This window comes from Monopterus albus, unplaced genomic scaffold (assembly GCF_001952655.1).
Source record: "Monopterus albus unplaced genomic scaffold, M_albus_1.0 scaffold488.1, whole genome shotgun sequence".
NCBI classification, from domain to species: domain Eukaryota; kingdom Metazoa; phylum Chordata; class Actinopteri; order Synbranchiformes; family Synbranchidae; genus Monopterus; species Monopterus albus.
In genome coordinates, this window is record NW_018128368.1 from 131,688 (window position 1) to 144,465 (window position 12,778).

Sequence of the window (12,778 nt, forward strand, 5' to 3'; positions counted from 1 at the left end):
TATATATATGTGATGCAAAACTGTAACAAAGTATAATACGAAGTCACATGAGTTAATAAATCTAATATAAATGAGTTTATTTGAGATGTAAACATGTCCTAAATAAAACAATTAGTGATTTTCACAAGGAAACATGGCACATTTGTTGTGTTATCATGGAATGTTACTTTTTTTGTTGTAAACAAATCTGGATTTGGTATTTTCTAACTACAACTAAAACAGTAAAGAAGGAAGTATTTAACTTGCACCTTTTAAGACCATTTGACTACCTTATAATTACTCCTTCGCAGTTGTGTGCATCTGCTAACCAGTCAAATTTATGGGTTTGGCACAGAAGTGAGGTCACTGACGTTTGACCAGCAAAACTGAATCAGTTTGTCTTCGAGTCCAAGTGGACAGTTGTGCCAAATTTGAAGCAATTCCCTCAAGGTGTTCCTGAGATATTGCGTTCGCAAGAATGGGACAAAAGCAAGGTCACAGTAACCTTTGACAACCAAGATCGAATCAGTTCATCTTTGAGACTAAGTGGGCACTTGTGCCAGACTAAAGAAGAATCATCAGTTTTATACTGTGAAATAGTTTTTTTTTCTGGGTCACTGTACCTGAGTAGGTCACATGATGTTTTGATGCAAGGGGATTAGCTATGGCTTCTGATAACAATGCAAAGCTTGTTTTAAAGAAAGAACATGTTATTCAGTTATAGCCATTCTGGTAAATCAAGCTGCCAGTGACGCAGCAGTCTACCTTAACAAAAGTAACGGCTCATATCACACCAAAGCCTTTCTAAGGTATTTCCATTAACCTCTGAAAACTCAAACATTGGAAGTTTGTTTTATAAGTGGGAATGACTGTTTGTGGCTAACTTAACTCATGAAACACGTGAAGTTCTCAGAATGACAATGGGGTTCTTACTCCCTATATGTATGTTGGGTCTTTGTTAAATCTTTTGTAAGCTTCGTAAAACTATAACTAAACAAATGAATGATTCACATGGATTACCATGTCAGCTGAAGGTCTAAATACTCAAAAAGGGATTCTGTTTCAGTGTGTTGGACTTAGTTCCAAGGGTTTATAATGTTCGTGTGAAAAGAGATGATTTATATCATGAAATGCATCAACACATGCATAGAATTGTGAACTGTTTTAAACATCAAATTCAAGAGCCTAGAGTGAATGGCTCTGTCCAGTGTTATAGACTTACTTGTTTGAGTAAAATAACTACCAAAACTGTGAAATGGTATACTCTGAGATGTGTTGTGGTTATTCTGAGGCACAAAATTTACTTAAAGGTACTATCTCAATAATGTGGACAAACTTGTTGTTTCATATGCTTGTTGGAGTGTAAAGATACAGTTGAAGTCAGACATTCACATACAGTTAGGTTGAAACTGAGTTGTTTAACTACTCCACAGATGTCATGTTAAACTCTTGTTTTGGCAAGTTGGTTAGGGCATGTTCTTTATGTGTGATACAAGTAATTTTTCCAATAGTCTATTTACAGATCGACTGTTTCACTTATAATTCATTATATCACTATTCTAGCGGGTCAGAAGTTTACTTACACTTAGTTGACTGTGCCTTTAAAGAGCCTGGAAAATTCCAGACAATACCATGCCTTTATAAGCTTTTGATAAGCTAATTGACATTGTTTGTGGACCTCCACAAGTCTGGTTCATCCTTGGGAGGAATTTTGAAATGTCTGAAGACACCACTTTTATCTGTACAAACAATATTACACAAGTATAAACACAAAGGGACAACGCAGCCATCATACCACTCAGGAAGGAGATGTGTTCTGTCCCCTAGAGATAAATGTACTTTGGTCCAAACGGTACAAATCAATCACAGAACAACAGTGAAAACACTAGAAGAAACAAGTACCAAAGTATCTATAGTCACAGTAAAACAAGTCCTATATTACAGTTTTTCTGAATTGCTAAAACACGTTTCTTGAAACCACCACTCATTTTCTCAAAACCTTAAACACAAATCCAAATACTCAAACTAAATTCACAAAACCTCTGACTTGTCTGGCAAAATCAAGCAATTGCTTCAAAACCATGTCACCAGCACTCAAAATCAAACAATGCTTTCAGATCATACACAAATGAGTCAATCATATACACACTACAGCTCAGTCATTAGACACTACATCAAAAAAAGGAGAACACAGCATCCAGGACATGTAGTTACAACAAAAAAAGTTTATTGTATAGTGAATTTACCAAAAACCATGTTACGATCAAAATAGAAGAAGAAGAAAAACACATCAGAAAGATTATTCTGCCTCAGGATCACGTCTTTGAGCTGGGCCTGGCCAGAGGGTTTCATCTGTGTTGCAGGCAACGTTGTCCCTTCCCAGGCAACGGGCAAAAAACCCTCTGGTGTGGCAGATCCAGCCTTGACAAGACTGCACGTCTATGTCACTGCAAGCCAGTTCCATTGCCTGTAAGAGATGTTCCCTGGTATATGGGTTTCGGTCATAGACTTTCTACCGCCATGCAGAGAAAAACTCTTCTGTTGGGTTGAGGAAAGTGCTGTATGGAGGAAGGTCTTACTCTTCCTCATCCTTTTTGTCCAACACCTCATATTCCTCTACCTCTCATATTGTTATCCATAGTTGATGGATGTACCCGTGCCATCTGTGCACTTTGAACTGGCTTATGATTTGTACCTTCTCATCACATAATTAGAAACAAGTGTGAACAATTTTCAATCGTTGTGTGTAAACGATGACAACTGTGCTTTAGTTATGTTTAAGTTCTGCTGTCCTCTGTTTAGTGTTTTGCAACACAGGTTCATCACAGTGCGAATTGTGTTTTAGTGAGTGAGAATGTTTAGAGTTTAGCAAAAAGAGTGCATGAGATTTGCTAACAGAGTCTATGTGCCTGAACTTGTTTAAGGTTTTGCAGAAAGAATGATTTATCTGACAAATTGGTTTAGGCTATTGAGAATTTGGTTCAGAGAATGGGGTTTATTGTTTTAGCAATTGTGAAAAACTAACAAAACCTAAAAGGCTGCTCAGCAACGAAGAACCCACTGCTCCAAGACCACCATAAAAAGGCAGACTATGGTTTGTAGCTGTACATAGGGACAAAGATCTTACTTTTTGGAGAAATGTCCTCTGGTCTGATGAAACAAATTGAACTGTTTGGCCATAATGACCATCGTTATGTCTGGATAAAAAAGGGGGAGGCTTGCAAGTTGAAGACCACCATCCCAACCATAAAGCATGGGGGTGGCAGCATCATGTTGTGGGGGTGCTTTGCTGCAGGAGAGACTGGGCCACTTCACACAATATATGGCATCATGAGGAAGGAAGATTATGTGGATATGTTGAAGCAGCATCTCAAGACATCAGTCACGAAGTTAAAGCTTGGTCACAGAAGGTCTTCCAAATGGACAATGACCCCAAACAGACTTACAAAGTTGTGGTAAAATGGCTTAAGGACAACAAAGTCAAGGTGCTGGAGTGGCCATAATAAAGACCTGTCCTCAATCCAATAGGAAATTTTTGGGCAGAACTGAAAAAGGCTGTGGGAGCAAGGAGGCCTACAGACCTGACTCAGTTCCACCAGTTCTGTCTGGAGGAATGGGCTAAAAGTCCAGCAACTTATTGTAAGTTGTTTGTGGAAGGCATCCTGAAACATTTCACTCAAATTAAACAATTTAAAAGTAGTGCTACCAAATACTGAGTGTATGTAAACTTCTGACCCACTGGGAATGTGATGGAAGAAATTAAAGCTGAAATAAATCTTTTTCTCTACTATTATTCTGACATTTCACATTCTTAAAATAAGGTAGTGATCCTAACTGACCTAAGACAGGGAATGTTTATGGGAATAAACTGAGTTTAAATGTATTTGGCTAAAGCACATGCAAACTTCTCACTTCAACTGTATGTTACTTATTGTCCTCTGCATACAGGTGCTGTGAAATGTAGTACCCATGAAAGATGAAAGAATGACACGGTTGAAAGACAAGATTATGAAATATGCGTTATGTTACAAGCATTCAGGCTATGATGTTAAGCCCAATAATTCATATCTTTACATGCAGAATGCTAGAAGCTTAATACTGGTATGGCCTGAATGAACATAATTTGCAGTATATATTTTTGGTATAGTTCAACAAATGTTATTTTCCAGAACTGATTTGTTTCTTTTTTGTTCTCTGAAGGACCAAGAGACCCAGGACATGGAGGACCCAGCTTTAGTAAGTCATATTTTTTCCTTTTTTTTTGCCTTCCTAGCAACAAGACATAACACTCTGCCTATAACAGACATTCATGTGACATCAGTCTGGTAAAAGAAATGCTTTTTTGATTTTAACTAGTGCAGGTGTCTACACTGGCCATGTAAAGTGTCAAAACTGTTTGCCATATTTCTTTAAAATTTGCCATGGATAGTGCTTGTACAAAAGAGATGGATTTTCTTGGCTAGTTAGTATTTTGATTAGAAACTATCCTAGTTTTCAATATACATTTTATTTAGGTATTCATGTATGGAACTCTAAAATGTTCACAATTAAATAATGCTGTTTTCCAATGTACTGTTTATTTAATTATTTTTCAGCAGAATAGCTATGTCTCTCAAGACAACCTCAAGAGAACCAGTTATGTGATTGACTGCTCATTTGTTCAAACATAAGCAACAGCACATTAAGTATCGATGTAGGTCTGGTCTGGAGGTGCAGAGAATACTTCAGTACAGTAGGCTATATGGACCTCAAAATACAAATGCAACTCTGACAACAAAAACAAAACTTGATTGCTTTCAACAGCTGTTTGATAAACTGCTCATACAGTTTCTGTTACTGGCTGATTGTTGCATGATGGAGTGATCCTTTGTGTCCTTTGCTCTCTCTCTGCTCAGCTGTTAGTGTGTGAGAGGAGCACAGCCCCTCTCTCCCCTAAACAAAAACCAACAAACAACAAAAATACCGTGGAAAAGCTGCATCAACCCATGAGGTTATGCCAGGTGATGGTTAAGGGAAGCATGGGGTGTAGCACTTGTTAGTTTCCGACAGTGGAAATGCAACTATAATATGCAGTTGGAACACCAGTGTCCTCACCGACAGACTACTGTACTACTTTAAACAAGAGGATTGGTCAGGTAACGAGCACTCTCTGAAAATGTTTTAACAAATTTCTAAATTGGAACTACTTGGATAGATTGACCACATATTCTCAATCTAAGTGGTTACTTTATTGCCTGAAAAAATATCAGTACTTGTATAAAATGGCATTATACCAGTCCTAAGGATGAAAATGATGACAGTTTTGAGCCTGGTTCAAAATCTCTGCCATCAGACTCTTGCCCAGCTGTTGCTGAATACAGTAGATCTTCCCCCAGCTTAGGGCTATTGTCTAACTGGGCTCCTTCAGTCCCTGTCTCACAGCAGGGCGTACTGAGTGACAACATTTGGTTTCCATTGACAATGAACGGGCAGCTGTCTTTAACCCAGGACTTTGTCTCTATGTGCTTGTGGTGCTCAGCAGCATAGCTGCACACTTTGGCCACAGGGGGGCTCACACAGAGTCAGCAGCCTTTCCAGCACTCTCAGTATTGAAAAATGGTTTAAAAAATTCCCATATCTAAATTATGATATGGCTCATCACCAAATCTAGTCAAATGTTTCATGGGCCATGCCCTACCTTTGCAAAGAATTTCATCAAAATCCATTCATTACCTTTGGAGTTATACTGTTAACAAATAAACCAATAAACGCAAGTTAAAAAAAAAAACCCCCGCCCTTGCCGGAGGTAATAATAAGCTGAAGTTTAAAAATGAATTTATTTTACAGTATCATCAGCATATTATACGATTGTCTATTTATTCAAAGAATATTTTAATAGTGTTTTTTTTATTATTATTTATTTAATTCTGAATTCTTTAGAGTTCCATATTCCCTAACATTGTCATTATTTTAGGTGAGATGTCCAGTGTTGTGATTTGCTCTTGTTGCTCTCTTTCTATTATCTTCCAATAGTGCAAGACCAGGATAACTCTGATAATAACACCATCTTTGTACAAGGCCTGGGAGATGACTATACTGTTGAATCAGTGGCTGACTTTTTTAAGCAGATTGGCATCATTAAGGTATCTCTCCAGTGCTGAGTTTATGGCTGTCAGCCATTAATTGCTGCTTGGATTTGAATCATTGAAATATATACATGTATTTACTTATGTAATATACAGTATTTAGAGTGTGAATTAACTTGAAAGATGGAAATTTGTTAAATACAAGTTTGAATTTCAGAGTTTGACACTGTTCAGCAACACCCATTGTTGAATTTTAACACTTTGAGGCTCACATTCACTGAAAAAAATTATTTAAAATATATTTGTGGTTGTACTGCAGTGAATTTCAGATCGAAATTAAACAGACAGTATGTCCAGGGATGAGGGAGAAAACTAATGAACACAGATTTTAATAAGTGAAATTTGTAATTGTTTGCTTTTCCTTGTCATGAAGATATCACATGTACTTCAAAAATTGGTGTAAAATTTCATCTTTTGACTTATAAATTAAATTCTGGTCTACAACTAAATATTTGACAACTTTTGGCAACTGGATCTTTCATTTTTGTGTCTATGTTTTGTCCCATCATGGGACATAATGCAACATTCATTTGTTCCTGTTTCTTCCTTCTGTCTTTCCTTAGGTCAACAAGAAAACAGGCCTGCCCATGATAAATCTCTACACAGACAGAGAGACAGGGAAGCTGAAGGGTGAGGCCACAGTTTCCTTTGATGACCCCCCTTCAGCTAAGGCTGCGATCGACTGGTTTGATGGTAAGTTGTTTATCTTCAAGTCATCAGGGCTCATCCAAATTCAGCGTTGGCACATTGACCTCTTAAAAACATCAGGTTGCCAAGAAGGTTGCACGTAATTAGGAATGAATGGAAACAGGTTGAAATATGTGTGGTAATGAAACACACTGTGCGCAGGGATGGTCAGCAGAAAAGTGGACTGTGCTGCAGGAGTGGAGGGAGTAGTTTCTTTATAAACATTTTGATTGAAATCTGCTGTAACTGACATGAATCGAAGCTCACCACAGCTGATGTGCATACTACAAATGCACATAACTACAAATGTCTTTTATGTTTCAGTTTTTTTATTATGTTAAATTCTGTGCTTGTTTCATTTCTCAGCTTTATCTATTTGTAATTTAATGTGCATGTATTTGTTACCTCAGCTCAATTCCTGATGACCTTTGATATTTATTTTCCCTCACCAGGTAAGGACTTCAATGGAAATCCTATCAAGGTGTCATTTGCCACCCGCAGAGCTGACTTTGGAGGCCGAGGTGGTATGAGGGGAGGGCGGGGACGAGGGGGTGAGCCCTTTTTTTTTTTTTATGCAAGTTCGTTTGTATAGTTAAACATATTGCAATGACAGTAGCAGATGTTCTTTAGAAGTACTGTTATCTCATTTGAAACAAATTGAGACTAAAAGTCCATGTTGACCCTCATAATTAACAAAACGATTTCACCATAAGGTCCAAGTTGGAGCTGTTCAGTAACAGAAAGGCACAAACTCTTCATAATTTCAGGGAAGACATTACCATTCAATACGGGAGTTTTCTGCCAGTTTTCTGCTTCGCTCTTCTGTATAAATGGTCTAGTACCGGCCAGGTGGAGTCAATGTTGACCCTCCAAAATGCTGCCATGAGTGGTAGTATTTTTGCTGAGATGCGTTCTCCCCACCTCCTGTATAAATGGAATGAGACAAAATGGGGGTTGAAGAGAGAGAGAGAGAGAGAAAGAGAGAGCGAGAGAGAGCAGCAGTGGTCAAGAGAGCTAGAGAGTGAATGAGGAGAGGGAGTGGTGTCGGATGCCATGCCAAGCCTCTAGGATTCCGGCTGTGTAAAATGAACACATGGGTGGCAGTTTACAGACTTTTTGAGTTTAGTGTAAATCAGAAACGTTACCTTGAAGACGGGTCAACACTATGGCAGTTTGCTATGATCTTTATACAAAAAGGGCTACTGACAGGAGAGCTGACTGGATCGTTGTTTTGCTGTGTGAAGGGCCAATGGGTCGTGGAGGATTTGGAGGGGGTCGAGGTGGAGGTTTCCCAGGAGGCAATGGTGGAGGAGGAGGAGGAGGAGGAGGAGGAGGAGGACAGCAGAGAGCAGGAGACTGGAAGTGTTCAAACCTGTGAGTTAGATTTGGTGATTTCACTTATCAGTTTCGGTGGAAATTTGGATATTAAGATTTTGTTCAATGGTTGTGTTTCTGCACATTTTTATTCTACAAAATAATCAAAAAGGAAATACTGTCTAAAATTATCACTAATTTTATTTTGTAATTATGCATTGATTACTGTCTTTTCTGCACAATCCTCTTCAGCAACTGTGGTAACTTGAATTTCTCATGGCGTAATGAGTGTAATCAGTGCAAGGCTCCTAAACCTGAAGATGCTGGTGGGATGCCCCCAATGGAAAGAGGTTAGAGACAGTTTTCCATTTTTATATTTTATACTGCTTGACATGAAAAGCACATCATGGGTAGAAGGTATCGATAAGGGTACTAGAATGAAAATATGTTTATTTACACTTAATTTTTGTGTTTTGGTTTAATTTGTCCAAGCAGTTTTTATTGGATCTACTTTCTAATTTAAAATGGAAAATACTTTATTAGGTACACCTGTACAATTCTATGCTATTCAATGCATCACATCTGCCTTAACATCTATTTATGAAGTTCATATGTTTCAGTTTTTGGTGAAATTGTCATAAATGTATTGATTCAATGATATGTTTCTAGAAAGACATAACGCTCTTGAGTTCAATTCTGTCAATTTTGTTAAAGCTGCAAATTAAATTCCATTCATCAACTTTGAAATCTACATTTCAGGTTTTTGTTAGTTATGAATTATGTTAATTAGCGGATTAGCAATAAATAAATGACAAAACCAGGTTTTAACAGGAATTATGTTCACCATTAGTTTCTGTGGCGGTATTATGTTTTCAGGTTGCCTGTCCATCTGTTTGTCCATCCGATTTTTGTGATTGATATACAGTATGTCAGGAATACCTAGAGGCAATTTTGTCAAATTTGGCACGTCTGAGTGTTTACGGGCTGGTATCGGTGAGAGTCATTACCTGTCTTTGAACCCTCACATGTGGACCAACGCCTATTGTCCTGGAGTGAATTGGGGTGGAACTGTTTGGATAGAGATTTCACAACAAGAGTTGTAGATGGATGACAAGTTGTGTCTGAGTCCACCACCCCTCTCTCAAACCAGTGGTGAGAGAGGAGTCAAAGAAGCAATTTTTTATGAGAGGTGAAACGTCTTCTACCTAAAACTATGTCCAGATGCTTTCTTCTAAGTTTTTTTCAGCATACTATGGCCTGGATGACTGAGAATTTGCATGGACATGTTGCTAGGAGATTTTTTTTTTTGTGTAACTCCATAATGAGAAATGTTTTAAATGCATCAGTGCTATTTCATTTGAAGTTCAGTCATATGGTCTGCTCCGAATAAGAAAGATGTTAATATACTACAACGTGGCTGATTATCAATTAAGAAATTTCCTTGAAATATGCATCCCTACCAGGAAGACTAGCAACCATTGTTGTGGAAGATAATGGATATCCAGATAAATAAGCATAAAATTTCAAATCAAATTCCTCTGTTAAATCACCTCTTTAGGATGGAGGATCTCCATAAAGACCGTAAAAAATGGAGAATGATTTTTAGAACTGATTGTACCCTCAGGCAGGGGTCTCCAGCTGTTTCAACCACTCACTTTGTTCCATGATGATACCAGGCCATTTGAGTTTTGGAACTGCCTGTCTGAGGATCTCAGGCCAGCCAAATCTATAGCTTCTTTTTGCATCTGTATTCCTGTTTTGGTTTTTATTATTCTTATTCTTATTAATAATTTACTCACCAACCCAGCTGCTAACATTTACAAGAGACAAATTCACATTGCTAAACCTCAAAATGAGAACAAAGATTACACCATTCTAAATGTCAATTATAATCAGTGATTCATTATTCTGTAACATTTTGTGCTCTAGTTAAGTAGAGCAGGTCAAAACTAGCTATGATATAACAGAAAATATTTTATTACTGTGAATCAGCATTGATGGGTTTAAAATTTTTGATAAAATACTGTAAATGGAAGAGACCTCAGGGATCCCTCTTCCAGGACAGACAGAGTTGCAATAGATGCCGTGTGTGCAGAAAGTGCCAGGGTGAATTCTGACCCTAGGGTCAAACTTACTAAAGGCTGACACACTGTGTCATCAGTTTCCAGATCTGTCACCAAATTGCTTGCTCTGTTGTCAGGCGGTTATGCAGGAGAGCGCAGAGGGGGGTTTGACCGGGGTGGCTTCAGGGGCCGAGGTGGTGACCGTGGGAGCTTCAGAGGGAGCCGAGGAGGTGACCGGGGAGGATATGGACCTGGCAAAATGGACACAAGGTCAGATTTACTCAAACAAACCGCACTCTCTGGTACAAAACCATCTCAGTGTCGAGGTTTGAATCTTTATTTGGTTCAAAACAAGTTTTCACACAGACTCCTCACCCTTTACACAATTTGTATTATGGTTTTACTCATAGTTACTTTCAAACTGATTAACATTACTTAACAAACTCACTTCCCTGACCAAAGGTCCTTCTGTCCTGGTTAGTAAGTCTAACTGTGTTTTCAGTGTGGCAACCTAACGAGGGGTGCATGCTGTACTTCCCTGAACCGTCACCCAACATAACCTCATTTGCTGAAATGGACCTTCCTGCTTTTATTTTTTATTTGATTTTTTTTTTTTTTTTTTTTTGCTGTGTCAGTCTCTGTTTAGAGGAGAGAGGGGCTGCAGTCCTCTCAAACACACACACAGCTGAGCAGAGGAAGCAGAGGGTGTAAAGGATCACTCCATACTGCAACAATCAGCCAGTAACAGAATGTATGAGCAGTTTATCAAACAGCTGTTGAACAAGCAGACCACAAACTTACAGAATGTGACGTGTTCATCACTTTTCCCTCGGTCCACTCACTGAAGTCTTCATTTTATCTCTTAAACAACATGTAAAGTCTGCATTTTACCTGTAAACCAGTGAGTGTGATTAACACACTGTTCTTATAATGCTAATAGTAAAGTGTGAAGATGCTGACATTTTACCAGTGATGGTGACAGCACTATGTGGGTGCACTACCTTCTTACTCATGTTACTGGAACTTGATTTTAGTATTACGTCCTGAGGGGTGCCAAAATATAGCTCCTGGAACGCACCTCTAAAGGTTGAGGGCAGTGGAAACAAACACAGAATGAGCGTTACACTGCCCGACATGTTTCAGTAGGTTCCCTTGGTGGGAAGAACCCTGGATGACTAGCTTTGGGAACAGTCGAAGGTCCAGATTTACTTAACTCTTACTTCACTAATAAAAATTTAGGTATGTACAAAAACAGTATTATGACCCTTTTGACCAAATACTGTATAAAGCAGTGCATATGCATGATTGTGTTGTATAACTGGGCACATGAACATGCGCTCAATTTCCACTTCTATATTTAGCCATAAATGAGTATTGACATACCCTTACCCACCTGCTTGGACATGAGTGGTTTTGCCTGCTTTATTACCAGGGCTATCAATGAAAAGAAGTGTAATTACACTTGTCCACATTGGAATGGTTCTTCAACAGCTACCAAACTATCTGTCAAACAGTACATACAGGTGTGCCTTGTGATGACTTTCAGATCATCAGCAGTGAGCTGGAAACTTAAGCATCTGAGGGTCACTACCAAAATCTTCTTTGTGTATCTTTGAGTCAGAGGCTCTGATGTCTTTTCTCCAACAAAATGTCTCAAAGTGCATTAACTAGGCTGGTTTTGTGTAATAAGAAGTCTGCTGAATACAGATTTTGTTCCCTACTGTGACATAAGTGAGGGTTTGAATATTTCTTCCATTGCTTGGAGGATCTGACAGGTCGATACCTGAATACATAGAATTTAATATCAGTTCCATACATCAACATATGATGTGTAAACTTCTTATTGTTCATACACACACCTGTTCATTCTATAGCCTATACATGACTCATGGGTTGGATGCTGGTGATGTAATTAGTATGTTGTTATTTCCAGGGGTGAGCGAAGGCAGGAGCGACGGGGTCATCCCTACTAAATCATTCTTCAAGAACAAAGACTCACCCCTCTTCCCACCTCAATACAAAGACCAGTGTGTGTAACCCTATTTATACTGGGGCCACTCCACACCTTTCTCCATTTTATAACTCTGTCAACTTCGATCCTATTGATTCTGCATGTAGAAAAATGTTAGTTATTAGTACTAGTTTTTGTGTTTGCTCTTGTTCACATCACTTTGTTCACATCCATCACATGCCCTTCTTCTGCTCACTGGTGCTTCATTTAGAAAATCTAATTCAGAATCATTTTCCATCTTAAGGACTTTTTTTTTTTTACAAGCCAAGTCTGATTTTTGTAGTTTTGGTCATCAGTCCATTTCAAACAAGTTGAGTGTAACGATATAATCTAAATCACTTATACCTCTGCAGGGAGGTTATGTTTTCAGTTCTGTTTCCAACAGATGTAAATTTTGTGGAAATGTATGTGTTTGTCCTTCCTTAGACTATTTTTGGTAGGAACTAATCACTGCAGACCAGGAACACCCAACAAGACCTGCAGTGTGGGAGATACTCTGACTAGATTTGTGATCCATCTCATTTGGCCCTTGTCAAAGTCACTCGGATATGGTCAAAATGTTATGGCTGATTGTTGTGATTTTGTTTTTCTCCTAGGCT

General features: G+C 38.5%; 1 protein-coding gene across 1 annotated transcript in view; it reads left to right on the forward strand.

Moving 5' to 3' along the window:
• fus (FUS RNA binding protein) overlaps positions 1-12,205 on the forward strand; it is a 25,737-nt gene extending 13,532 nt beyond the window's left edge. Inside the window, exons 8-16 of the mRNA XM_020587921.1 lie at positions 4,180-4,215; positions 5,992-6,101; positions 6,668-6,797; positions 7,244-7,342; positions 8,036-8,165; positions 8,358-8,455; positions 9,031-9,098; positions 10,306-10,438; positions 12,102-12,205. Of these exons, the coding sequence (XP_020443577.1) occupies positions 4,180-4,215; positions 5,992-6,101; positions 6,668-6,797; positions 7,244-7,342; positions 8,036-8,165; positions 8,358-8,455; positions 9,031-9,098; positions 10,306-10,438; positions 12,102-12,205 (908 nt within the window). The remainder of the gene's footprint in view (positions 1-4,179; positions 4,216-5,991; positions 6,102-6,667; positions 6,798-7,243; positions 7,343-8,035; positions 8,166-8,357; positions 8,456-9,030; positions 9,099-10,305; positions 10,439-12,101) is intronic.
• The last annotated feature ends 573 nt before the right edge of the window (positions 12,206-12,778 follow it).